General features: G+C 56.6%; 8 protein-coding genes across 8 annotated transcripts; 5 read left to right on the top strand and 3 right to left on the bottom strand.

Annotated features, from left to right (window-relative positions):
- Positions 1-15273: 15273 nt before the first annotated feature.
- SCHCODRAFT_02501992 (uncharacterized protein) lies at positions 15274-16070 on the top strand (the record flags this gene model as incomplete). Its single annotated transcript, XM_050343125.1, has 7 exons — positions 15274-15378; positions 15431-15496; positions 15554-15572; positions 15623-15668; positions 15722-15914; positions 15970-15990; positions 16041-16070. 7 exons carry the CDS (start codon positions 15274-15276, stop codon positions 16068-16070), a joined length of 480 nt encoding a protein of 159 aa, XP_050199976.1.
- A 262-nt stretch (positions 16071-16332) lies between these two features.
- Positions 16333-17080, bottom strand: SCHCODRAFT_02748485 (uncharacterized protein; the record flags this gene model as incomplete). The annotated part of the gene is made up of 3 exons (XM_050347216.1): positions 16333-16617; positions 16691-16951; positions 17006-17080. Coding segments are annotated over 3 exons (621 nt in total), but the record flags the coding sequence as incomplete, so codon positions are not given.
- A 376-nt stretch (positions 17081-17456) lies between these two features.
- SCHCODRAFT_02501919 (DDE-domain-containing protein) lies at positions 17457-18797 on the top strand (the record flags this gene model as incomplete). Its single annotated transcript, XM_050343122.1, has 2 exons — positions 17457-18391; positions 18443-18797. Coding segments are annotated over 2 exons (1290 nt in total), but the record flags the coding sequence as incomplete, so codon positions are not given.
- Positions 18798-19657: 860 nt separating this feature from the next.
- Positions 19658-20146, bottom strand: SCHCODRAFT_02701182 (NAD(P)-binding protein; the record flags this gene model as incomplete). The annotated part of the gene is made up of 2 exons (XM_050346945.1): positions 19658-19996; positions 20051-20146. 2 exons carry the CDS (start codon positions 20144-20146, stop codon positions 19658-19660), a joined length of 435 nt encoding a protein of 144 aa, XP_050199973.1.
- Positions 20147-21037: 891 nt separating this feature from the next.
- On the top strand, positions 21038-22125 carry SCHCODRAFT_01299826 (uncharacterized protein). The gene is made up of 3 exons (XM_003031823.3): positions 21038-21112; positions 21169-22043; positions 22095-22125. Exon 2 carries the CDS (start codon positions 21230-21232, stop codon positions 21980-21982), a length of 753 nt encoding a protein of 250 aa, XP_003031869.1. The 5' UTR covers positions 21038-21112; positions 21169-21229; the 3' UTR covers positions 21983-22043; positions 22095-22125.
- A 97-nt stretch (positions 22126-22222) lies between these two features.
- Positions 22223-22767, bottom strand: SCHCODRAFT_02504038 (uncharacterized protein; the record flags this gene model as incomplete). The annotated part of the gene is made up of 3 exons (XM_003032265.1): positions 22223-22307; positions 22358-22546; positions 22583-22767. 3 exons carry the CDS (start codon positions 22765-22767, stop codon positions 22223-22225), a joined length of 459 nt encoding a protein of 152 aa, XP_003032311.1.
- Positions 22768-23147: 380 nt separating this feature from the next.
- On the top strand, positions 23148-23978 carry SCHCODRAFT_01299815 (uncharacterized protein). Its single transcript, XM_050341403.1, has one exon. It carries the CDS (start codon positions 23292-23294, stop codon positions 23886-23888), a length of 597 nt encoding a protein of 198 aa, XP_050199972.1. The 5' UTR covers positions 23148-23291; the 3' UTR covers positions 23889-23978.
- Positions 23979-24113: 135 nt separating this feature from the next.
- On the top strand, positions 24114-25876 carry SCHCODRAFT_02501851 (uncharacterized protein; the record flags this gene model as incomplete). Its single annotated transcript, XM_003031824.1, has 7 exons — positions 24114-24272; positions 24436-24595; positions 24659-24770; positions 24818-24912; positions 24989-25172; positions 25292-25351; positions 25402-25876. The coding sequence occupies 7 exons, from the start codon at positions 24114-24116 to the stop codon at positions 25874-25876; spliced, it is 1245 nt and encodes a 414-aa protein (XP_003031870.1).
- Between the last annotated feature and the right edge of the window lie 894 nt (positions 25877-26770).

Genomic DNA, 26770 nt, shown 5'->3' with positions numbered 1-26770 from the left:
CTCGGTTTGCGGCCCCACCACGCGTGCCTCGATACACCTCGGCGAGCGGAGAATTCGACTGCGGACTCGTGCGGTCCCCAGGAGAAATCGCGCGCTCCCTAGGCGGATAAGATCCATATCTCGGTATCTCGACTCTCTGGCGCCTCTTCGACACCGGCAATCTTCCAACCGGCTGACAGTATCGTCCTAAGCCCGGTATCAGCGCTCCGGCGCTCGCGATAGGCAGGAATTGGGCGGGATTTGCAGGGGATGGCGCGATATGAGGGAATTATTGGGAGGAGATAGGAGAAGTGCCGCGGCGAGGCGTCGGGCTGGCCTCGGAGGGGCGAACGTTCAAATACCAGACTGTAGGATGGATTCAGGGACTTTTCGGACCCCGAGAAGCCCCAGTACAGCGCACCGCTAGAATCATAAGCTTAACCAGCATTTGACCGTCTGATCAGCCTTTGGGCAACTAAGCACCTGAATATCTCGTCGTAACCTTCGTATAACGCTTCCTAAGCGCCTGCGAAAGCTTTGAGCACAGACCCTCTCAGTAACCGCGACTCCCAGAGCACGGAATCTATTATTTCTCCAGTAGACTAGTTACTCCCAAGCAATACAAAAACCCGGACTCGCTGCGTCTCTGACCGGTGATTGACCATTCTACTGTGTGCTTGTTGTGTGTGGTTGAGGCCTGAGTCGATCAGAGGTCTTTCGAGACGTACGATCCCATTAGCGCTCCTGGTTTTCTATGTCATAAAATACCCCCGACGCGCCCGTTGTACAGTCGCGACGTCGGTGCAGTATATACGGATCCGCCCATACAATCTAGACCAAGTCGACTATATATCGCTTGTTTATGTATGTTTTTCCGCGTTTTTCAGCCGCAGGGCGTATCATCTCCCCCACACCAATAATCTGGACCGTCCTCGGTCAGTTAAGGTGGATGGGTGACTCGGTGTTGTTACTGGGTCGTCGGGCGACTCGCAGTCGACTGCCGCCGCAGCCTCTTGGTATGTAGTCGTCGGGGGACGGCGGGGCGCTAATTAAGCTTTTGGCTCACGCCGCATGTTCCGGACATGCATGGTCGTTTAAAAGCCGGCCGTGCGCATCTCCCACGGTTTTCCAACTTGTCCTGAACCACGAAGGTACGTCGCTGGTACGCGCGTTCCGACGCGCCGGCCATACTGACGATGATCTAGAGATGACCGCTGGCAACGAAGGCCCACACTCGACGGTGCGCAAGGAGCGCCAAGCTTTCGCCCGAAAGCTCCACCAGATCGAGAAGGATGCGCGCGCACTGCTCAAGGGCGAGGAACCCACGGTGGTGAACTTGGTGCGGGGGATCCAGCGCGATAAGAAGCGCGCGACGATCCTCAAGAAGAAGCTGGTAAGCTCCGTCGTGCCAGTTGTTTCCGGCGCTCGCTAACGCTTGTTTGTAGATATCTCTGTCCGACGCCATCGCGCAAGCGCGCAAACTGAGAGAGACGGGCCCCTGGGCGCTGACTGCGGCGATCCAAGGGGCGATGTTTTTCCTGTTCGACTGCCTCAAGGCATCGGACCCCAAGTCGAAGTGGTACGCGCTGCAAGAAATCGCGCGCCCTCGGTAGGTCTCCGACATGGTTGGGTGACGCCTACTGACATTTTCACCATCTAGGTATGTGATCAACATCGTGGGGCTCGAGATTCCGACGCATGACGCGTCGTTATGCCGCGCTGACCGCGACCGGGTGCCGCGACAGGCGAACGAGGACTTGGTAAGTCCTCGTTGTTTTTATGGGTTCACAGCGGACTAACTTTTCGCAGGACGTGCTGCTCTTGCAGCAACCGCAGCTGCCCGCCGACTATGTCGCGGGCGAGGCAGCGCGGTGCGGTCTCGGCGAAGTCGAGCTGAGTGGGTGCGCGCCCGCGACGCCAGCCCAGCGGAGCTATCCGGGGCAGAAGGCGCACCAGCACGACAAGAACAAGGGCGCGACAAAGCGCAAGCGCGCCTCTAGGGTGCGTTCCCATTTTATTTGATTATATTGGTGGTGCTACAGCTAACGCTTCAACAGCGGAAGGTAGCCACCGATTCCGACGACGACGAGGTCGAGGCCGAAGAGCCGGAGCCCGCGCGCAAGCGCACGCGTTCCCAGACGAAGGCCGCCGCCTCCACCTCAAAGGGCAAGGGGAGGGCTAAGGCGGGCCCGAGCTCGGCGCGCGGTCGGCGCGGCAAGAAGGCCGCTACGCCTTCGGACGTCGAGGAGGAGGAGGAGGCGGAAGAGCGCTCTCAGCCCGAGTCCGAGGAGCGCGACGTCGTGCCGCCCGTCCGTTTCCGCGTAGACTGGGACCGTCGCCCGCGTGATGCGGACGGTGAGCTCCTGCCCTACGTCGAGACGGAGGACGAGGCCAGCGAACGACGCCATCGCGAGTTTATTGCGAGGGGGCCGGCGCCCATCTACGGGCTGAATGGTGACCTGCTCGGGCTCGCCTCGCCGCCTTCCGAGGACGACGCGCAGATGCTCGAGGAGCAGGCCGAGGAGCAGGAGCGCCTCGCCGACGAGGAGGAGCAGATGCTCCGCATCAAGGAGGAGATCCGCGCCCATAACGAGCAGCGCATGCTCGCGGGGTTGGGCGACGACGACGCGCCTGAGTGGCCGACGGCGGGTAGCTCAGGGCTTCAGCCTGGCTGGACCCACCTCCCGGACGCCGAGGACGAAGAGGACGGCAACGCGGGGCATCCGGGCGCCGAGGAGGAGGAAGAGGAGCTTGAGGACGACGACGTCGAGCCTCCTGCTCTTCCCTCTCCCAAGCCCGCAGCGCCTTCGCGCTTCCCGACGCCGGAGTGGATGAGGGAGGGACCCTCGGGCGACCGTCCAGCGGAGTTGCTCTGAGCGCTCGGCCGAGGTAAGTCCCGCTTTAGTCCTTTTTGTTGTTTATGAATCTTCGCTGACTCGAGTTGTTCCGTCGTCTCTCTTCAGGTGAAAGGTGCGGTATCTAGCTCTGGATTGGCGAGGACAATGCGCGCGACACGCGCTTGATAGGTGGTTTATTGGGACTCTGTACATTATATTTTTCTTGTATTTTCTTGTGTAAGGTCTCCCATGAAATGTACTTCTTGTTTCTTGGACAATTTAGGGTGATGCCAAGTGACATAAGAAGCGATAAATTGTGCTGCGCGACCGCCTTAGAGGTCGGCCAGTTGAACGCTGCTCGGCGGCGTGCTCGCGTGGGTTGCACGTGACCGTCGGCCACTGCCGGTTGTGGTTCGACTTAGCGAGTCGTGCTTGCTCGCGATAGCGGCGCAAAAATCTCCGTCGTGGAACGAGCTGGATCGGCAGCCTATCTCCCCCACACCAAAAATGTCGGCGACCTCGCCGGTGTGGAGTTCAGGAGCAGGTAGAAATTTATGAAATTGCGGCAGAGGGCGCGGATATCGCGTCCCTGACCGGCCGAGCGGTCGTGATATAAGATCGGAGCGCGCTGGACGGATGAGTCCAACCCACTACAACGATTCGTTCCTTCATCTCCCTCAATGGCCAACAAATACCAGCGCGATCTCTTCGATCAGTTTCTTGCGCTTCTGCCTTCAGCTTCGGCGGTGCTCAAGACCGCGCTCCGCGAGGTCGCGCACTGCGACCTTCCCGCCGCCAGGAAGATCGTCAAGTATCTCAAGACACACGTGGAGGAGCTGCGCGCGCTCGACGCCAAGGTCGTCGAGCATTATGAGGGCAACAAGGAGAAGTTGGTTGCCGCGCTCGATGGGGTCATGGTGCGTGTTCAGATCGTTGCTGATCGCCTCCCATCTCACACTGAGCGTTGCAGGTCATCATGGACTTCAAGCAGGTCCATGACAAGCGGCCGATCATGGCCCACTGCCTGACCGTCTGCTACACGGCGACGGACAGTCTGGCACCCGGGGAGTCTGCGGACGACTTCTACCGCGGCCTGTCGGCCACGAAGCGATCTCTGCAGGAGATCGTCTCGAAGGTGCGTCGTCGGACGTTATTTTTCGTCTAACTAGACTAATTTATTGTTTTTCCCAGCTCAAGGCCGAGGAGACTGCCTCCAAGGACGCCGACGACGTCGTCATGCACGACGCCGACGCTCCCGCCGTGGCGGAGTCGTCGAAGGGCAAGGGGAAGGCCCGCCGCAACCGCAAGGGCGCGGCGCCCGGTCCCTCCGCTCCCGACGCTTCTGAGCCACCGGCCCCCATCACGGACAGCCCTGCTGTTGCGGCGGAGTCTGGATCCTTGAAGCGCTCCGGATCGCCTACGGAGGGCGACCGTCCTGCTAAGGTGCGTCCATCTCTGTCGCTTATTTGTTGTGTGGGGTTAACCCAATTTCCATCTCAGATGTACGTCTGGGACGCCTCGGCGTCGGGCTTCTCTCAGTACGGCACCCAAGGCCTTATGGTTGAGGGTATGTACGGAGCGAACCCGATTGCCACGGCGCTCGGGGAAGGTGCGAGTGCGATCTTCGATCGCGCGAACACCCTCGGACGCCAGTCGTACGGGGACGGTGAGTTCGATCTAGGCGTGGTCGTCCATAGCCTGGCGCAGGTCACGGCGGTCCTGAACGCGTCCGCCTTGAACCTCGGCGCGCTGTGCGCTGCACACACCGCAATGGACGGCACGCGCCGCACTCTTTCGAAGGTGTACCGCCGCGCGACGGCGCGCGAGGTCTTCAGCAAGTTCGACGCGGTACGTGGCCTGAATCGATGTGTTTGTAATGGTACTCATTCGAGTTTATAGTCGGACGACGAAGGCGTGCCAGGCTCGCGTCGCACCAGCCGTTCTACAGGCTCGGAGACGGTGCAGAAGGTCGACGATGAGGCGCGCGCGAAACGCGATGCCTCTCCGGCGACCGCTGCACGCGCCGAGGCGGCCTTGACGAACGCTCTGGCCGCTGACTCGGAGGCCGAGCTGGACGACGCCATTTCCGAGGCTGGCAAGGCTAAGGCTCCTCAGGTCACCGAGGGAGCCAGCAACGCTGCCGAGGCGATGGAGGTCGACAACGTCGCCCCCAAGAAGAAGGAGGCGTCGCGCTCGTCTAGTCGCGCTGCGAAGAAGTCCGGCAAGCCCACCACGCGCTCGAGCGCGAAGGAGACGGAGGAGGAGACCCCCGCCATCGCTACACTGCCCGCTGCGTAGGCGGCATGGTCTGGATCGTTGACTTGCGCGCATACCCAGTCATTCGTTACGTCCAACGTTCGTTTTCCACTCGCTCTGACCCTTACACCGCCTGGTGTGGGCTGAGCTGAGCTTAGTTTATTTATTTTCTGTAGTCTCGCGTTCGGGACGCGGCACCACACTCGTTTACTATCAGATAGCCGTGTATTTAGGACTGTGTAGTCGAGGCATACCCATTCAACGAATTTTGTTTTGTTCTCACAAAGTCTGAGCCTGAAATCGCCTGAACGGGCAATATCAGAGCCTCAGAGAGCTCGTGGACATTGCGGTCATCAATCCAGACTGACTCGTGAAGAATTGTACCCGGTGCAGCGCTTGTGCGTACACCTTCGGTGTATGGCCCTTATTTCGCCATTTTATTCATCTCCCTTTGCCCACCTGCAGCACGGACCTTCTCCGTAGGTTTGACGGTCCTCCGAGACCGGCGCTCGCCAGGTTCGGGAGTTGGGGAGGGTTCCCTGTCCGGGGTTTCGTCGGGGGCGTCGTCAAGGAAGCCCGGAGGCTCACTGCCTTCAACGCCTTCCGACTCGGACTGGTGGTCGTCGTCCTCACGGTCTCGACGGTCAAGATCGTCTCGGCTGTCCGGTCGCACCTGCGCGTCGACTTCCGGCTCGTCAGGGAACGAGAAGTCAGGTAGGGGTTGCGCCGGCATAGCGTCGTCGATTTCCTTGAGGATGCCGTCGTCCAAGTCCGCGAGCCCATCAGGACTCACTTGGGCGACTTCGTCCTCGTCCGGCTCGTCAGAGGCCATGAGTTTCTCGAGCTCGTCCGGAGACAAGTCGATTAATGAGTGGATTTCATCGGGCAAGGTTATAGAGGCCCGAGAACGGTAGGGCAACACTCTAAATGCTCCGACTTTATTTTGGAAGACGGTTCCGTCTAGTTCAGCCACAATATAAGAGCCACCGAGTGTCCGCCGTATGACCACCATGGGTCCGTGGTAGCGTGGTAGCATCTTGTCACTGTGTGATTTCTCGATGCGAGTATTCCGGACCAGCACTAAGCTGCCTGGTTTAAAGTCGAGCAGTTTGATAACATGCCCGTATTCGCGTTCATAGCGGTGAAGGCGCTCAAGCTTTTCCTTCTCGATTCGAGAGCGGACCAGGCCTACTTCCGCATGATGTTTCGCTAAGGCTCGGGCCCGGTACCCAATCAACTCCTCGCGCGTAAGTGTGCGCAGGGGATAGTCAATGAGCCAGGTCGCTTCGGCGATGTCAAATGGCAGGAGCGGGTGCGCTCCTGTCACAAGGAAATATGGCGATACTCCGAGTCGCTTCCGTAAGGTTACGCGGTCGGCCCACCACACAAAGTGTAGGTGGTTATACCATTTGTTTAGCTGCGGTCCGCAGGCTTTCGCTAGCGACTGCCGGATATCCCAATGTACTTGTTCAACTTTTCCATTGGCTTGAGAGTTATAGGCCGAGATGCGGACATGGCGGACGCCATACTCTTTAGAAATCCAGCGCATAGCGGACTTCATAAGGGACGCATTATCGGTCACGATTTCCTCGGGACAACCCCATCGACAGAGTATTTCCTCGAGTATGAATTTAGCTATAGTGACCGCGTTCTCAATGCGAAGCGCGCGGCCTTCCAGCCAATTAGAGAGACTGTCCCTTGCGTGGACAATGTATTTGAAGCCTCTCGATGCGGGCGTCATATGCATGGTGTCTAGGTGGACGACCTGGAATAAAGACGGCGTGAAAGTTACCACCGGCGGTATGCGCGCCAATGCTTTCAAGCGTTCTTGACACGGGTGGCACGTCTGTATGAACCACTCCACGTCTTCGTTCAGTCCAGGCCAATAGAACCGCACTGACAGCAGTTGTTGTGTCGCGTACACTCCTCGATGGCCTAAGCTATCATGCGCTTGTTGCAGCATTTCGATGCGCTTATTTTGTGGCACATAGAGTTGGGGTAGCTCATCTCGTTCGACGCGGTAGAGTTTCCCACCGGATACGACATAATTCCTTCGCAGCCGCTCGGCTATCGGAACTGCGAGGTCGAAGGCGGACTTGTTTGTGGCAAAGTCCGGGTTTTCCACCCATCTGAGCCAGGTCTCAAGGTCCTGATCAAGGAGTCGGTGTTTATTCTTCCGCGACGCGGTAGGATACTCCACAAGCTGCTCATATATGGAGAGGGGGTCGGGCGTATGGATCGTCATGCAATAATAATCGCTAGACTCTCCGAACCCGGCGTCCTTCAGTTGCGCAGAGCGTATGCGATTAAACTCCGCCGTTTCCAGCTTAGCACGCTCTAGCTCGACGTCGAAGTCCCCCACACCATGAGCTATTCCCTCAGGTAGTGTTTGTTCGACCGCCCAAGTGGGCAGAGGGTGAGGCAATCCCTCGGGGATTGACTCAGAAGAAATTAGCGTCTGGACCTGGGTTGGCTCGTCGCGTCGCCTGAGTCCGTCGGCCATTTCCGAAAGGACCAACTCGGCGACTGCCGACGCGTCCGTTGGCTTTAAGTGGTGGTATTTTTCCAGTTCCTGCACCAGATGTTCCTTGCCCGTGGCCTCGGTACACTCGGATCCCGGAGGTCGAGCGACGGAGACTGGACCACTTTGTAGATACAGTACGTGGGGTAGCGTCGCGGTGGCACGGTCGGCCTTAGGTACGGAGTCGCCGGCAGCTAAATACTGCTCGACATCCCCTTCCATCCCTGGCCACCACATGCGACTGGAAATGAGGGCGAGTAATTCCTTGGCTTCCCCATTAATGCTAGCCTCGCGCGCGGCGTCCATAATGAACCACCGGTCGCGCGGCCATATGAGTAGAGCGGTGCGACCACCCTGTAGTATCTTGTAGATTCGGCCGGTCTTTGTCATGCGATACTCAGTAGCGAGCTTGCACAACTGTTCCCAGCGTTCCTCGGTGATATCCACCGGGTTCCAGTTGAAGTAATCCCGTAGGTCCCATAGTAGATCATCGAGCTCAAGATATTCTTTCGACCGCGGGAACTCGCGATATTTCGCTAGAGTCTCCTCGTCGTTCAGGTTCAGGATCGGGTCCGGTAGGCGGATAGGACCTTTCCGTCTAGAGGGCTCAGCCTGGTTAAATACGAACAGACCGGGCGCGCTCTGAGTAATTTTAGGATTAAGCCATTCATCCTTGAATTGGGTAAAAGCCTCCTTAACTCGACGAGCCTTCGCAAAGACCTTGTCCCGATCTAGCTCGTCAAGCTCGGTATGGAGGTAGCCTCCGCGTGTATCGATTTTATCTCGGAAGTCTTCGATAGGCAAGGTGTCGTCAGGCAGACCATCCTTGACTTCGAATCCATCCAAGCCTTGTGGCTCATCTTCCTCCTCGTCCGCCGGGTCTCGCGCTGGATCTCCTTGCTGCCACGGTCGCCGCGATAGTGCGTCCGCGATCGCATGGGATTTTCCAGGTACATGGCGAAGCGTGAAGTGGAAGAACAAGACTTGCTCGATCCACCGGTTGACGTTGGCGTTGGGGCCGCAGCCTGGATTACTGAGCATGCCCTTGAGGAACTTAGCATCAGTCTCCACGACCAGTTTCCGGCACCCGACAAGCCAGTGATAAGCGCTCTGTAAGGCCTTCATGACGCCAAACAGTTCCCGCTTAGGTTGAGAGAATCTGGCCTCTCGCTCTGTCAAGAGCATTGATCCGAAGCGGCAGTAGTAGAACTCCTTTACATCACTCGGATTTATTTGTAGGATGAACCACCCAACCGCTATATATGATGTGTCAACGCCGAGGACAGTGTCCCAGTCGGTCTTATAACTGACAGGCTTCAGCGGCGGACTCTTTAATAGAGCGGTTTTTAGTTCGTTTTGCGCGTAGCTCTGAGGTAGCTCCCACGCAAAGGGTACGCCATTACGCGTGAGCATCACCAAAGGATCTGCCTTGACGGCGTAGTCCTTTATGAACATTCGGAAAACGCCGGTGAGGCCGAGGAACTGCCGGACTTCAGAGACGTCGTGGCAAGGGCCCCAGCGCTCAATGACGCCTACGCGGTCTTCTTCCGGTCGTCGGCCCTCGTATGTACACAGATGTCCGACAACTAGTATTTGAAGGGCTATCAAGAGCGACTTAAGACCCGAAAAGGTGCCGCCTGAATATCCCATATGTTGTAACACTCTGTTGACGTTGAGCAAGTGCTCCCAAACAAAGCGTCGGATGCCTGGATTTTCCGGGATAGTCTCAAAGGACCCGTCCGGAAGCTCATAGCGGGTTTCCGGTCCTCGTATCGGTACATCATCGATATAAGGGATCGTTATGTCCGGTATAAGAGGCCGTAGGATAGTTGTGACATCGTCGTGGAATATAGGGACCGCATTAGTCCATCCCATTGGCAATGTACGAAGTCTAAACGCTCCGAAGGGCGTCTGAAAGGTAGTCAAGTCGCGAGAGGACTCGGCGAGTAGCCGCTCATCGTAACCGACATATAAATCGAGTATACCACCGCAGGCGCGACCAGCGAACCAATTGGCTAAGTCATCGGTCGCCGGGGGTACACCAGAGTGCGCGATGGTAACCGCATTTAAGGGCTCAAGGCTATGAACAAGTCGGAGGCTCTTGCCATCCTTCTTAACCACGCAGAACCACTTTGAGCGGTAGGAAGAATTAGACGGCTCGTACACGCCGGCCTTAATCTTCTTGAGAATAATCGCACAGATTTCCTCATACAATCCAGGCGGAATGGGGATATTGCGCTCTACCCAGGGCTTATGCGGTACGACCGGTATTGAGACAGGAGGGAAGAAGTCCTCACGGAAGCTTCCTCGCTGCTCATCGTTCCATGCAAAGGTCTTGTTGTGGGCGCAATACATCCAATCTCTTAGTTTGCATTCTTCAGGCGAAAGCAGGTCGCCATGAAGTTTATGTACCTGTTCCCGACGCTCAGCGGTATATCTTCCGGTGGGCGTGAACTCGGGTGGATTGGTAGGCAATTGTGGCATATCCTTCTCAGGATCACCAAGGATGTGGCGCTCGATGCGGAATTCCTCCGGTACAGTGCCGTATACAGGCCGCACCTTGAGAGCCACTGGTTTATATTTCCTTCCAGCGAGGACGGCTGCGTCTACGCCCGTTCGCTGGGGAAGTGCGTCCACTGCTCGCTGAATCACTGTGTCTACAGTACAGGGCACGCTGGATGGTTGGTTCGGACATCCCTCTCGGCCATCGACAGTCCGCGAAGTAAAGGTACTCGCTGATTCCGCCTCCGGTCCGTGAAAGAAGTTGTATAAAATAGTCTTGTCCTTCTCGTCCTTGATTTGGTCCGCGTTCAGAGACGCTTGCAAAAAGGCAGATTGAAGGTTGACTTGTGTGAAGGTCGTCGACGCTTGCGGTCGCATGACGCTACGGATTATGATTTCCTGATTTTCGTCCATCTCGATTTGTAGAGCCGCTTCTCCCTGATCCTCGAGAGAAGAGATCAGTTCGCAGAAGCGTCCGGAAAACCCGGATGAGCGCGGACGTGCTCAGGAATTACGCCTCTGGCGTATGTGTGCATAGTAACCTTATTGCCAGTGTTAGGGCAAGTAATGGTCACCTCCTGGTTGCCGTCGCGGTCATTGGTATATACGGACTCGCACAGAGTATCAAAAGGTCTCCCTAATAACACTCGGAAGGCGCCGGTGTCCGATATGTGGCACTGCAAGTACACCGTGATCCCAGCGAAGTCAAAGGGAATATTCCTCGCTAGGCCCAAGGTCGAGTTAACTTGGTTATTGGCGCTTTGCATGCGTATGGTAACAGTCGGGTCGTAGGAAGCGCCGCGGTCTCGCGCGCAATCCTTAGACATGGATACGATTTGTGAACCACTGTCCAAGATACTTTCGTCCGGACCATTGTTGTTAATATTCGGCCAGACGGTACGCAGTGTCGCCGAAGGTTCGCCCGCGAAGATAACATCGGAGCGACCGCGTTCAGGCAGACTCTGGTATACCTCGAGTCGGGCGTCAATCTGCACATAGGACCCGATGGGTACCTTAGTGTGGGCGCACGACGGTAGCTCGACCGTCGTGGTAATGACCTCGTTCTCGAGCGCGGCCCAATTCACCTGAACTGGATCGTCGGACTCGCTACCTCGGCCGAGATTGGGGCGCTGTCCCTGGGCATAACCCAATTCTTTGCGTTGGTACGCTTCAGTGAGCAAAGCCACACGCAGGACCTTGCCAAAATTGTCGTCGATCTCGCGCTTCCTAGTCAACAATTTCCTTAGAAGGTCTTGTAGAGTAGGACTGACTCCCAGAAATTCACGCAGCGTAATTCCGGTCATCGGGCACTTGGTCGACAATAATTTCTCTAAGACATCTTCCGAGTCTACAGAGGTTTGTATAGGAGCCTGGACCTTCGCCGCGGGCTTCGCGCGACTTGCTTCACCGGGCGCTGCGCCGGGCTTAACAGGTAACGCAGAAGGGCGTTGGTCAATGGGTATAAATCGCGTCTCGGGCACAGAGCGATAGGGATGAGCAGGACCGGCCTGCGGTACAGGGCCGGGCTGCGAATTCGTAGTCTTAGCATTGGGCGCCTTCGCAGGCGTCGCATACACGGACTGGTTTGGATTTTGTGGCAACGAACTAGCTGCTGGTTTTAACTGGCTCTCATCACGCCCCCAGCGTTTATCAAGGTATTGGGCGTGAATCCCTGAACCCATCAAAAACCCTGGGACGACCCCTCCTGGACCGACGGTGGCTGAGCCATCTCGCCGACAGGCGGGTTGTTGTAATGAGCGATCTGCTCCGGGGAGAGCTGCTCGGTGAACTCATCCCAGCCGGGAGGAACGTCCAAGCCTGAGTCCAGTATGACACTCGGCGGTTGTTGCGGGATGCCCCACATGCCTGAGTTGGTATATTGACCAATGTAGTTCATGAAAGGAGCGACCACATATTGGTTAACAGCCGCTTTCATTTGCTGCCACTTAGTGCGCATCGGCAAGTCCAGTGGACCATTGCGACGCGGTATAATTTCGCCTGTCTTAGTGCGGAAACCTCCAGCGTTATCGGGTACGATCTCGCCGGACTTAATCGCATTCTGACAATCAGGGCAATTGTTCATGAAGTGGCCGACCTCGCCACACCAGTTGCAAGTATATTGAGGTCGAGGGGGACCGCGCTGTCCGCCACCATAATTATTTTGGGGTCGGTTGAACGATCCAGGGTAGTTGGGTCGGAACCCACCGCCTTGCGGGGCGGCGCTGTTTGTGTTGAGCGACAGCTGGTTGGTGAGGCGCTGAATCGTCTCTTGGATCATCGCGAAGTTCTGATCGGACTTGGTACGTCCTTGCGCGAGCTCGGTATGAACTTCGGACTGTAGACTACGTATAGCGGTCTTGGTTTCCTTTTCGCCTTGGCTAGCGCGCTCAGCAAATTCGTGGAAATCCTGCTCGAGTTTAACTAAGCGAGATTCACTGTCGCCCGAGTAGGATACAGCGTGCGAGGCGGAGGCCACGGAGGTCCGGGTGGACGCGACGGGATAAGCGTCGCCAATGGCGTTCTGAGCCGCAGCGAAACCGCGGCGCCAGACTTCGCGCATGGTGGCAACAATATCTTCCCATCGGTAACCTCCTTCGACGATGGATGTGTTAGTCGGCCGTTCCGGAGGATTCGCGTTTTCCTTGCCGGGTACCTCAAGACTGCTCGACTTGCCGACCAACATCATGTCGAGGGTCGCAAGGAACTGAGGCGTGCAGACAGCGGCGAGGCGCGAGCAGACTTCAAAATTCGAAATCTTGTAGTTGCTACGGCCGAGTTTGAGAATACACGGAGCAAAGCGACGAAGGAACACGTTTCCACGAGTCCCGTCCTGCTCGCCAAGTCCGCGGAACTCGCTACAGATTTGGCTGAGCTCTGCAAGCGTTCCGGACTGCTGACCCGATATTTCAGGGTACTGTTCCAGGATCGCTTTAACAAAGTCCTCCCATGGTTTGTTTTTGAATGCGAGCGCCAGCTCCTCCCACAAGATGCGCGTAGCAGTCTTTTTAGCGTGGAGAGGCGCCTTAGCGATTTTGTCCGCATCGGACGTGATCCCGTGATCTTTGAGGTAGGTATCAAGATCTCGTAGGAACAAAGGCAAGCCACTCATATCATCCTCGTCGAAGCGAGGGGCGTCAGACGCCGTATGAGAGTAGCGAGCGGTAGACATTGGTTTGGGAATAGAAGTAGAAGTCGAAGTCGGAATAGAAGGAACGGGACGGGATATACGAGCCGGATTCGGAGTCGGAATGATTCTGGAAGCTGGAGTCGGAGTCGGTTCTTCGGTCGAGGCTGGTTCGGTACGGTTGCGAGTCGGAAATAATTCAGAGAGAGACGGAGTCGAATCGTCAGACAGAGAGCTCAAGGGGGATGAAGCGCGTGGACCCTGTGTCGCGGCCGGTTCGGGCTCGATGGAAAGACGAGAGAATGAAGCAGAGAGGTCGTTGGCGACCGAGAGAGAAGTAGGAGAAGGAGGGTTCGGTTCTGTGTCCTCAGGGAAAGCACCTGGTAAGGTGTCGTCCGCTTTGGATGTTTCTACCGGACGTTGGGTAACGGATTTCCGGGGTGATGCTGATCGCGATGGGCGACTGGCTTGTTCCGCTAGACGCGCTCGCTCTTTGGCCTTTCTCTTGGATCGCTCGGATGTAGAGCTATCCCAGTCCGGTCTTAGAGCCGAGAGGCTGGATTTTTGTCCAGGAGCCGTCGTGACGGTACCCGAAAACACAAGTAGAATTGGAGAGGGCCTTAATATGACTCTCGAAGTTCGCTCAGCAGCTAGTAATTTGCTGGCTACCACAGAAATATCCCCTCGCGGTGGGCTCCAGATGATGGGATCGTACGCTCACGAATGACGCGAAGTACAGTCTAGCTAGACGATCCACACAACCAAACACCAACAACCACGATAGCAATGAACACGCTAGACTGGGGGCGCTACGAGAGCGGGCGAGTCCGAGTATTTATATTACTTGGGGATAGATTGTGTTGTTTATGCCAGTTCCAGACGAGCTGGACTGAAGCGAGAAGTCGAGTGGGGCAATCGGACGTCTCGGCGTTCTGACGAGCGCTTTCGGGTTTGATTGAAGTTCACAAGGCGGTTTAATGCGCTCGGAAGTTCAGGCTTTTATGATGTGTAAAGTGCGGGTTAACGCGGTTGTGTTTATTTGGTGTGGTGTGTAGGTACTAGGGCTTCTCTGCGCGGGGCGGGAAAACTCCTCGAATCGTATGTAGGTCTCGGTATATAACTTGAACGCGTCGTCTCGGCCGTCCAGACCGCGCGGTAACACACAATGCCTATCTCTGAGTCAAAATCCAACTATAACGCCTATCCGCGCGTTCTCCTGTCCGAATAATCGCGCAATGACTGCGGTTCCTGGCGGTAGAGCGGTTGACTGGTCGGGTATCCTCCTGCGCCGCGATGCCGGGCGCGATTCCACACTTGTTGATGTTTACCAAGGCAAGGCCGGCCTGGTTTCCACCCGTTCCCTTGTGCGCGACGCGGCTCAGAGGCCTGCGCGGCGGGGAGCGTACAGTCTGGACTGTCGATACGCGGGGAGCGAAGCCCTTGCCGGGGCGGACAGCGCTTGGCGGCGCCGACGCTCGGTTCGGAGTTCAACTCGGCGATGTCCGAGATCACGAGCTCGGACCCGAAGTTCCGGTCTCGGATCCGAAGTCACGTGTAGTCACGTTGATGGTTCGAGTTCCGCTTGCGCGGTGCTCTGCGTGTCTCCGCATGACGGCGAGCAGCAGGAAGGCTTGTCCGAGCCCCAACAATAATCTAGATTCGCTTGACACAGCAGGGCAAGAGGACTGAAGGCTTGAGGCGCGTATAGCGCGGCTACTTGATTAAGTAGGGCCCGCCAAAGGACTCGCAGGATGTCATCGACGACGCGCAGACTCGTGATCAGGCGCCGAAGAGCTCGCTGCTATCCTTGGTCAGTCATTGCAGATGGATAATGCTGCGGACTAGTTGTATTGAAGGTTAGGAAGCGTGGCGCTCCTGGTTTTCTATGTCATAAAATACCCCCGACGCGCCCGTTGTACAGTCGCGACGTCGGTGCAGTATATACGGATCCGCCCATACAATCTAGACCAAGTCGACTATATATCGCTTGTTTATGTATGTTTTTCCGCGTTTTTCAGCCGCAGGGCGTATCAGTGGACGGCACGACGGAAGACATGTGCCGCAACGTCGCGGTGCCTATGATGGAGCGGCTGGTGAAGCCATGGCGGTTCTGCCGCGGGCTTTGTCGCCGAACAGTTCGGCCCAATGTCCCTTTCGTGGTACGTCTGGCGACAAAGCACTGACTGGGCGCTGACCGCTCGATTGTTGCAGCTCTGCATCAGCTCTTGCAAGGATCACGAGTCAGCCATAGACACGAGGAAAGTCTCCATGACCAAGGTGCGTAATTTGTTCGACATCCAGGCTCCGTACAAATGTTAACGGTGTGTCGGTCAGATGCTGGTCGAAGTTCTAGGTAAATTCAGTCATTCCCGTCGCCCACCCCATACCTTACGCTCCCATCAGAGGCCTCCGAGAGCCCCTCGTTGGCGGAGCTGCTCACTAGCGTCCGGTGCGTTCGTAGTTGCTCGTCTGGTACCGATTGATACTAACAAGATTGTCGAGCAGAGCCAAGCTTGCCTCCGCGTACGAGGCCCAGTGCACGAAGCATTGGAAGAGGAAGGCACAGAAAGCGGGCATCGGCGGTCTCCTGCTTCTGATCCCGCTCGCCTGGTTCAAGCTAGCGCCCGACAATTTTTGGACCTTTCTACTACACGGCGAGGAGGTCCCGCGCTACCCTAAGCTTGCTTCTGTTCAGGTAGGTATACACGCCGGAGCACTCTTTCGACGCGAAGCTGACGCGTTGCTCGTAGATGACATCGAACCTCCCACGGGTGCGTGTCCTGCGCGATTGGGGCAGCCTCGTACTCAGCGTTTGTTGCAGCCAACTGCCGTCGAGAAATTCAAGCTCTAAAAGGCACTCGTCCTCAGTTTTCCGAAGTGAAACCTACACTTGCCTGAATACTTCGTAATCATCGATTCATCTTCTGAATTCTTATGCGTCTACTATATTCCTTTCCTTTGCATTATACTTCCGTTATATACTTTCTTTCTCCATATACTGTAAGCCCCCCTTGTTTGGCTTTGCGCTATGTCACCGATATAGGTACAAATCTACAGCAATCTACGATATGACGTGCTACGCCTGTCGACTTCTTGCAACTGCTGATATCCCCCTAAGTGCTTGACGGTGGGCGAAGCTTGTCAAGCACGTCCTCGTTCCATACGTACGGCGGGTTTGGGTACCACGTATCCGCAAATTCCTCTATACTCTTGCGCGGGTACAGGTCCGGGTACAACTCCCGAGCATCGAGGGCACCGTCCCGCACCGCGTTCTCCACGGTATTGTCGCCGTGGACGCACACGCTGCGCGAGTACTCGACAAAGCTGCGAAGTTGTATAGCCACCTCGCCCGCGGCGATGCTGGCTTGGACTTGAGCTTCGATGTCGTCCGCAGAGACCTGGACGATATGTAAGTCAGAGGGGCGAGCGGATACATGCTAGACAAAGTCGCCGCAAGCACTGCGTACTAACCTTGACTATAGCCTTCCGAAGCCCCTCTGCATCCCCGCACTTTTCTTCTGCGATACGGAAAAGGTCGGCGACCGTGACCTGGTCTTCCCAGACAAAGACGGTCTTATTGAGTGTCCGAGAATCATCGATGATGCGCGCGACGAAGGTGCCGATGTTATTGAGGTCCGTCGCGGCGCAAGGGATGTCACCGGGACCACGGTACCGGCGGCTGGCGTGGGCGACGGGATTGTCGGTGTAGCTGGGCGGGTAGGGGAGCAGGACCTGGCAAAGGGTGTTAGTTATGAGGACGAGCGCCACGAATGCGGCAATCCGCACCTGATACCAGAGCCCGACCTCGATGAACGTGTGGTTGAGCCCGAGCTCTTTGATGTAATCGCGGATTGCTAGTTTCTGGGATACACGAGCAAGGATCAGAGATCAAGAGATACAGTCGAAATTCTCATAATGCATACTCTCGAAATGCATATATTTCATAATGCATGAAATCCGGCCGAAATCAACTGGCACCCCCCTAAGTATGCGGGCCAGGCGCCAGCAAATGCATAATGCATAATGCATAGCCCTTTCGCGAAGGTTATACATTCCCCCCACCGCATCAATGGCCCCACCGTGCCTTGATGCCATTCATTCCAGAGAACAATGAACGTCTTTGACCTTTGTGATCACTGCGCAGTTTGTCTGGAATGGAGCGACACGCACAAGGCTATAAATTGGAGGTCGAATGCACCTCTGAGCTCAAGTCCGCTCTGCTTTCTCCCCCATCGCAATGCCGCGCGACGAGTCTTCTAGTGCCGCAAAAACGCGCGCGGTCCGCACTTCTCACGCACCTTACAACGTCACGAGAAAGGTCGGGCGACCGGCGAAAGCCGCTAAGCAGCCAAAGACTTCAGCTCAGGCTCCGACTTCAACGACTAGGCCGCATCTTACCACCGCCGACTGGCTGCTTGTCTATGCTTTCCGGGATGCGAATCCAGGGCTCACGCACACTGAGATTGTCGAACACTTCAAAACTCGTCCCGAAGGTCCTCTCCTGTTTACGCAGCCCACTCTCTCGCGCAAACTTGGCACAGCGGCTCGCGAAGCCGTCGAGAGTCGCGCAAATGCTACACCCACCGGACTGTCATCTAAACGTGACCGCATCGTGACGGAACCCCTCGTCGAACAAGCTCTCGTCAAACTGTGCAATCAATTCGAGGCTCGTGGGGACCACTACACTGGCGACATGCTGCAGGTCGCACGCGGGCGCTTTGAGGAGATGTTCGACATTCCCCTTGAGCGACGCCTCAAAGAGAAGGGCTGGATAGCTTCGTTCAAGAAGACCTACGGCATCTCGGAGTATGCTCGGCACGGCGAAGCTGGCTCCGTCGATCTGGCTGCTGTCGAGCGCGAGAAGAAGCGCCTTGCCGCCGAGCTCGCCCCATACTCGCCGGACGACAGTTACAACGCAGACGAAACTGGCTGCTTTCTGTACGCACTCCCTTCGCGCGGACTGGCAACACGTCAGATGAGCGGCAAGAAGGATAACAAGACTCGGATCAGCTTGCTCTTCTGTGTCAACGCTTCAGGGACCGACAAGCTTGAGCCGCTCTTTATCGGAAAAGCTGCGAAGCCTGTTGCCTTCGGGAGGAAGTCACCGCGTGCCTCTGGCTTTGACTACGAGAACAATGCAACTGCATGGATGACCATGGTGATTTTTGAGAAGTGAGTGCGCGTCTGTCTGATTCTGATTGGGAAGCCTTATGATCTTCGAAGGTGGCTGAAGCGTGTTGACCGTCGCATGCGTGCAGAGGGCCGCCACATCGCCCTGACCCTCGACAACTTCAAGGGTCACTACGTTGCTTACAAGCCCACGAACATCAAGCTCGTCTTCTTCGAACCAAATATGACGTCCTTTGTTCAGCCTTGCGACGCCGGCGTCATCCGATGCTTCAAGGCTATTTACCGCCGTGAATTCTGCCGTTATGCCCTCGACCAGCATGACTCCGACCCCGAGATCAAGGATGTCTGGAAGATGGACTTCAAGCAAGCACTGATCATGATCCGTGACGCATGGAAGCAGGTCTCTGCGGAGACAATCAAGAACTGCTGGACCCACACGAGTATCCGCGGCGCACGCGATGACAGTGTGCCCGAGGAAGCACGTGAGCGCGCTGTTCTTGATCCGGCTGCATGGGCTATCCTGCGTAGCTACGCGAAAGGACACCTGGACCGAGCTCAGGCGGAGGAGCGCCTTCAGACGCGTCTTCGTGCCCACTACAACCTCTCTGACTGGACACGTGCTCTCAACGCTGTCACAGAGAGCGAGACCACAGACGGCGCATTGGCTGCTCTTGATCGGCTCGAGAAGTCTGCCGCGATCCCGCCGATCAAGATCCCGTCACTGCACGCTCGAATTTCCGCGCTCGAGAAGGCGGAAGCCGAGCTAGCGACTTGCCTGTCAGAACTCCAGAAGCGCAATCGACTCGGTGGCAATGCCCCCACTGTCGAAGAGGTCCTCAACAACAAGGAAGAACAGGAGGATCCTGACGTCCCGTTTCTCACGGAGGAGCAGATCGTTGCTGAAGTCCAGCGCGAGAAGGAGGGTGAAGATGACGAAGAAGGTACCGAGGAAGAGGAGGAGATCACCCCAAAGTACAGGACCTCGGAGATCCTTAAGCTCTGCTCTGAGCTGCAGGAGGCCTGCATCGAGAGGCTGACTGGTCAGGATGGGGATAAAGCATATATTCTTCAGAATCTGCTCAGAAAGTGGAAGGGGGAGCTTCGATTGGAGGAGATGGGGCAGATGAAGCAGGCGAAACTTGATAGCTTCTTTACAGCGCAGTAGGTAGTGTACAATGCTCAACAGTACGGCCGGGTAGCAGCGGTGTGACAAATCTTGGCTGAATGTCACGATCACGCGCGACGTGTCACATATGCGTGACAATCTCGCAATGCATAAACTCTCATAATGCATAGGATCGCCGAGGCTCAGGCGCTATGCATTATGAGAATTTCGACTGTATATCGACGGTGGGAAAGGCCTACCTTGTCGTTCAAAAGCATTGAGCCAGGCGGCGCGTGGGTGCCGAAGTCGCAGGGGATCACACGCGAGACGCCGACCTCCTTAGCAGCGGCAAAGAGAGGTCGCTGCGCGTCGAGAATGAAAGCATAGATTGCGGAAATGAGGATGTCCGCGCCATTCAGTAGCGCGACGAGCTCTTCGTGTGTCGCTGTAGCGAGGTCTGGGCAGACAAGAAGCTCAGCACCTCGCTTCTGGAAATCTAGAGCTGCAGGCTTAGCCGCAGAGCGTACGACAGCTGCAACTTGCTGGAACATCGTGAGATGAGGGTATTAGAGGGATGAACAATGGGCGAGACGTACGTAGTTGTCAGACTGCAGCAAACCATTGACGATGCTGGTCCCCGTGAGACCAGTAGCACCGACTACAACGACCCGCAGTTTGGCAAATTCAGCCATCGTAATCAGAAATTGTATCCCAGCTTGAGCGTGTCACACCGACGAGGTGTTCAGCTATATACGCCATCCCGGTTAGCGACAACCGAACTTCGCCTGAGACCTGACACGAGTTTGCCGACCTGCCATCTAGGCGAACCAGTGGCACTTCAAAGCCAGTGTAAGCCACGCGCGAGATGTGTGCGCGACATAACGGCCAAAACGTGCATATTTTGTCCGAAGATGGAAGAGAGACTGAAGAGAGGCTTACAGACAGCGACAGGGGCTTTTCGGCAAGTGCCGGACAATCTCAGGACCACGAGACCTGAAGTCGAACATGCACGTGCCGGAACTGCGACCGCGGAATTCTACCGTGGTGATATCCCTGAGATTCCAGGTAGCTGGAAGTGCTTGAAGTATGCTCAAGACATGTTCAAAAAATCACTCAGGACTCAGACCGCATTTTCACACTCGCCCGCCGACATTTCGAGGAGAAGATAGGGGTATTGCCACATCGAGGGCGTGCTTCCCGCGGTAGCGGCGTCATGGCTCATCGCACATCGTCGTTGCTCGACACCGACTCGCGATGCATCCGGCCCTGCAACTTGAGGAGCTGCGCTTTCTCATTTCTCGAAGTGACGCTCTTCGCTGCTCGGACCTATGCAGACTTGCATTAGTATCCAAAGACTGGCGAGACGTCGCAGAGCCGGTACTCTGGGAAGATCTGCCCGATATCGTCTACCTTTTCATGCTGATGCCCAGAGACTCCTGGTCCATAGTAAGCGATATCTTCTCACCTGGCATCTGCTTTCTCAACGTCTTTCCCACAGTCACGAAGTCCGACGGACAGTTCTATCTGGGGCTTCGTAGGTAGCACAAGTGGATATCATGGGCCAGCTGACAAGCACCTGGCAGAGATTCACAAAAGCGCTCACTCGGACTCTCTGGCAGCCGCTTCTGCGCAAGTCTGGATATGTGAAACGCCTTTCCGTGCGTGCCATGACTTACGCAAGCGTGACTCCTTTGAGTGAGTGTCCGCCGCCCAGTGGCTTCTTGCATCTCGTGGAGGTGCTACGAGTCATAAACACTCCCAGCCCATCTTCCGCAATGCCTGGGGTGGAATGCAATTTTCTAGCCCCAATCCTGCCCACGGCGCGCATCCGCACTCTACTCTTCTACCGCTCGGCGATTTCCGAGCTCTATCACATGGGCCACACCTTTCTATCGTCTTTCTCCAGTATAACAAAGCTGCACATCAGAGCGGACCTACAAGAGACACAAGGGCGGGACGAAGACTTTCTGCAGACCCTACAAAGTCTTTCACCACAGCTGTCGGGCGGTCTTGCGCTGCTGTGCGTTTTTCGTGACCCCCTCACGTATCTTCCGCTGTTCTCGCGCCTTTCCCAGATCCTGAATATTGTAACGCTCCACATCTCGTTCGCGTACCCGTTCCTCCCCGACGATCCCCATCGCGCGAGCTACACGGCCCCTACCTTCCCCTCCCTGCAGAACCTCCGGCTCTTCAATTGCAGTGTCGACTTCGTCGTCGACGTCCTCCGCGCCTCGCCCGCCCACCAACTGCGCCTTATCCGCGTCTCGCTCTACCCATTCGACCCCGTCACAGAAATCGCACCGCTCGTGCAGGCCATCTACGAGCGCTGCGACCGCGAGAGGTTGAGGGTTCTGGTCATCAAGTCCGTGAGGCTGCCGGGAAATGTGGAGAAGGAGATGGAGCATTTACGGCCGCTTCGCGTCTTCAAGAAGCTGACGACCTCGTACTTCAATTGTGCAAGGCTTTTGTCGGCTGATCTCGAAGCGGATGTGATTCCTGGATGTACGTCTGTCACGCCGACGACTTGAACCCCTCCGATGAGACGGTCTGCTTGTGCGTCTGAACGAAGCCAAAAAGAAGTCCGGTTCGGTACGAAATCTCACCTCCGTCAGAAAGTTCGGAGCTGACAAGGGCGCGCAGGATGATGGCGTAATTCTGACCATGATAAGAGCGTAGTGAGGCAGGCGAGAGAACCAGGCAATGGGGTGCATAGTATTACACATTGATTCCACTGTTGCGACTCGGTGGTAGCGTTCAAGAGGTCTACATCATGAGATATACAGCCTTCCAAACGCTGTCTCCCCCACGACGACGCCCAGAATGATGCTGACGATATAGGAGGCGTTGAAGGACCTGGATCAGAATAAGTGACGTTCGATGTCTCCAAATCATTGAAAACGCACATCGCGACCAGCATGAGAAGGTAGTGAATCGTCGTTTGAGCTCCTGCAATTACGCCACGGCTGAGGTCCTGAGAGACGACGAAGCGATGCTTGTTTTCCGGTGTCGACGGCGTCTCGGCAACCTCGGACTCGACCGGCAACTTGCTATCGTCGCCAGACACGGCGTATAGTGTTTGCAGTCGGCAAGATCTGGGGCTTTGTCAGAGCCTATCACGGAGAGTGGACGAAAGCATAGCTGACCTGGCCGAGAACGTGCGATCCATCCTCCTGCGCAGCGCGCGAAGGTAGCACTCGCCGATGGCAATGAGGAAGAAGATGAGACAGGCGCCCAATACGGCACCCGCGGAGGAGGGAGTGACGTTGTCGAAGAGGACGACGTCGCCCATGGTAAAGTGCAGGTACGACTTCATCATGGGCATGGTGAACATCGAGGTCGAGTTGCTGCTCGACGAATCCGAGCCGGAGCCCATGTCCATGCCGTCCATGTCCGTATTTGCAGTAAGAGGAGAGGGGAAGAGGCGCTACGTTACCCCCGCTCCTCGAGCCTTACATAGTCACGCCGAGGTCTTGGAAGCACGGGCATGGTGATAGCGATGAACCAAGTCGACCGAGCAGCCAACATCACGGTTCGAATCGAACCTGCGCAGCGAGGAATGGGCGAACCGGCCGGAAAATGCCGTACCGGCAAATGCCAGCCAATCGCATAAATCCGATGCGCGAATACAGCGCATGGCGCCGGGGCTCCCGGCGTATATAAGGGCTTGATGTTCGGCTGCTGCAGCTTTCCTGCTTCCCCTTCTCCCCCACGATTGTCCCCATCCCAAACCTCCATCTTCTGCAGTTTCTTGAATCTCTATCGACATGTGGTGCGTTGCTTGCCATCCAGATGGGCTGGCGTACTCATTAGCATTAGCCAGAGAATACACATTCAAGGATGACCTCTTCCATGTCGACGGAATACAACTACGCCTCCGCTGCCCTCCCCTCCCTCACTCGCTCATTGTCTGATGTCTCCTGCACCTCTCTCTCGTCGTCCGCCGCCAGCACATCCTCCGTATACAACTCTATGACCGGCTCTGTCCTTCAAGTGAGCCACCGACCGCTCTTCCCTCTGCGGCTCGCCTCGTCGCCCATCCAGTTGTCGTCAACCTCGCTACGGCTCATCTCCTATCTCCTATCGTGTCTATCGATAAGCGCTCGCCGTCGGCGACCACACAGCTGCCGCCTGCGCACGCAAAAACGCTCCTCATCGTTCGGCAAGAAAGTTCCCCTCCGCACCTATCGCCATGCCGTTGAACATCCTTTGATCAATTTCCCTCCCCATCGGAACTGCGGACACCCGCAAGGTCGCCACAGGTACCCTCTGGGCCCATACAGTGCGGGCAGAACCACACCCCGTCCCTGCCGCGCATTGACTTTCCGCGTCTCGAGCCACTCTGAGCCAGCTCCTCGCGATCTTCTCTTAGCTCTTTGGGGACCTTTCCGACTACTTCTGGGGCTTACTCTGGTGCAGCGAATCGGATGCTCGTAGTATGTATTGCCGTCCCCACCCGCGGGTGTTATTCATGCGTAGTTACTCGCCCCGTGCGACAAATATACATACCTGACTTTACGTTGGTCATTTTCTGGAGTCCGATTCCTATCCGCCTTGTCTCCTGCGTTCATCATGGTCTGGCTGACGCGCCCCATCATGGTGCACTCGTCGCGCGAGCGCGGCGCGATCGACCATAGCAGCATGTCCGACGAACAGGCTGCGATGATCACGACGAAATGGCTAGATGTAGGTGTTGGTGTCCTCGATTACTTTTTCGTGATTGACCGTTTTCAGTGGTATCGCGCGGATTGGGATTACGGGCAGACGACCATCGCCTTCTTCTGCGCTGGTATCGGGGCAGCGACTTTGCTGTACGCGACAGTCCTTTTGCGGGATAGAGCGTACCTGCGAGTCAAGAGGTAAGCGGCTCTGGCTGAATTCGCGGGAAATTCCTGTTCTTATAGCGTATGACAGAACCGAGTCGGTCGCCTCTCAAAACGAGAAGGACGACAAGTCTCCTGAGGAAGCCTTGGTCGTCAACGAGCTCGCCTCCGGGCGGTCAGTTCGACCAACAATTCTCAACCGACTCGTCGCAGGCTGCCGCTACGCATCCGCTCGTCAATATCGTGTTCAGTCGCTCGGATGGTATTCACCGCCCCTTGCTGCCATCCTCGTTGTGGCGAGCATGACCATCTTCGTCTTCGGTACGTGCACTGTACTGCTGCTAGATGGCTTTGATGCTTATTTCGTTGTTAATCCTCCTTCAGCCCTTATGCTTGCCGTCCGCCCCTACTACTGGCCGAACATGGCCATGGGGCATAGCATGCCCATCGCGACCCGCAGCGGCTGGATCGCCATCGCCATTATGCCCTTCATGATGTGCGTCGCGCCCTGTCTGAGCTTACATTCGTTCTGATCGTGCACAGTGTGTTCGCCACGAAAGTCAACTTCGTCGGGATGCTCACGGGCGTATCGCACGAGCGACTGCAGGTCTTCCATCGGTGGTCGGCGGTGTTGATGTGTGCGTGCTTTCTTCTTAAACTTCCGCGCTCGCCAGTTCGGCGTCTGGACATGCGAGGACTGACGGCAACGTTCAGACATACCCTCTCTGGTGCACACCTTCCCCTTCATCGTCATGAACATTCGAGAGGGCACAATGGTCGAGAATTGGGAGACGTCAGTGTTCTACTGGACTGGCGTCGCCGCGCTCGTCCCTCAGACGTACCTCGTAATCTTGTCGTGGGGGATCTTCCGCAACAAGTACTACGAGATTTTCAAGAAGTACGCCTTTCGCCCCTTGCAAGTGCATCCCTACTGATCCCCTCTCTAGGCTGCACTTCATGTATGTCCACCGACGCATGTGTCATGCCGTTGGCCACAAAGTTGACGATGATTAATAGCGCTGCGGGAATTTTCATGGCCGCCCTCTTCGTTCACGTCAACTTCAGGCTGTCTTCATGGTATACCTCCCTCTTTTCCTTGAGCGCAACCCCGCTCACATCAGCTACAGGGACTACTTCTTCGGAACCGCTGCCGCCTGGGCTCTCGCCTGGCTCATCCGCTTCGCCCGCTCGGTCTACAACAGCGGCTTCACCGGCCTCCCCGCCACCCTCGACGTGCTCTCCGAACGCCAACCCGACATCCTTAACACCGGTCTCGTGCGCGTGCGCATCAACGCTCCTCGTCGGGTTCGCGCGGCCCCTGGCCAGCACGTCTTCCTCCGCTTCCTCGGCGCGGGGGTGCACTCGCTCACCAGTCATCCGTTCACGATTGCTGGTTTGCGAGAGGCGGACGGGTCGACTCTCCGCGAGTTGGAGGTCGTGTTCCGCGTCCATGGCGGGACGACCGCGGCGTTGGCAGCTCGCGCCGCCGGGAAGGTCGGCCTCGGCATGCGCGTGCTGGTCGATGGGCCGTATGGGGGTGTACATGTGACGCTGGCGGCTTACAACCGGGTTCTGCTGCTAGCTGGAGGAAGCGGTGAGTGATATTAAGCTCGGGGACAGGGTGGCGTTGCTGATGAGGAGCAGGTGCGACGTTCACGCTTCCGCTTCTCCAGGATCTTGCCCGTGCGCTGAAGGCGGGGGCGGCGTCTTGCAAGCGCGTAGACTTTGTAATCGCCGTCAAGAGTACTGGTGAGCAACACCTTCCGGTGTGATGTAGAGGCGCTCACGGTACATAGATTCGCTTGAGTGGTTCCAGGACCAACTCGCCTATGCTCAGTCTCTGGTCCCATCCGGCGTTCTGCGCGTATCGATACACGTTACACACGAAGACAAGCCGGCCAAGGAGGCACCCGAGTCTTCATCCGACAATCTCCTCGCTGGTAGGCCGGATCTTCCGCGTATCGTGCATGAGGCAGCGCGGGAGACCCGCGGCAGGCTCGCCATAGCAGGTTCGAGGAAGCTGCACTGTTCCATCAGGTATATCGTCTGACTACTACATCTCGCAGCTTGCGGACCTTTGTCCTTCCTGTACGACGTGCGAAGGGCGGTCGCGGAGGAAGAGCTGACCATCTTTGATGGCTTTGGGCATTGTCGGGAGGTCTACCTGCATGCGGAGAACTTTGGGTGCGTACTTCCCATTCATAAATTGAGTATCTCGAAGCTCATGCGCCGGGCAGGTGGTGAATCACTTTCAATCTCCTCTTTTTCCTCGTCCATCCGTAGGGATTTGTTGCCTAAGTACAAGCCAATGCACATGGGTCGCACAGATCATACTCACCGTCTGCCCCTTCGACCTGGACGCGTACATGTAACTGACGGTCTCGGCGAAGGGAATCGGAGGATCGTAGGAGCCTTGTGGATTCCATCGGTGGCCGTTGTCCGCTGAATCTCAGTAGACTCCTTCAGTCCGAGCTGTACACTTGCGGTATCGTACAG

The sequence above is a fragment of the Schizophyllum commune genome, assembly GCF_000143185.2.
Source record: "Schizophyllum commune H4-8 unplaced genomic scaffold SCHCOscaffold_6, whole genome shotgun sequence".
NCBI classification, from domain to species: Eukaryota; Fungi; Basidiomycota; class Agaricomycetes; order Agaricales; family Schizophyllaceae; genus Schizophyllum; species Schizophyllum commune.
This window is presented reverse-complemented; position numbering and strand designations above follow the sequence as displayed.

Bases quoted from the DNA above. Each gene is read 5' to 3' on its own strand.
- SCHCODRAFT_01299826 (XM_003031823.3), top strand. From the start codon at position 21,230: ATGCCTGGGGTGGAATGCAATTTTCTAGCCCCAATCCTGCCCACGGCG.
- SCHCODRAFT_01299815 (XM_050341403.1), top strand. From the start codon at position 23,292: ATGACCTCTTCCATGTCGACGGAATACAACTACGCCTCCGCTGCCCTC.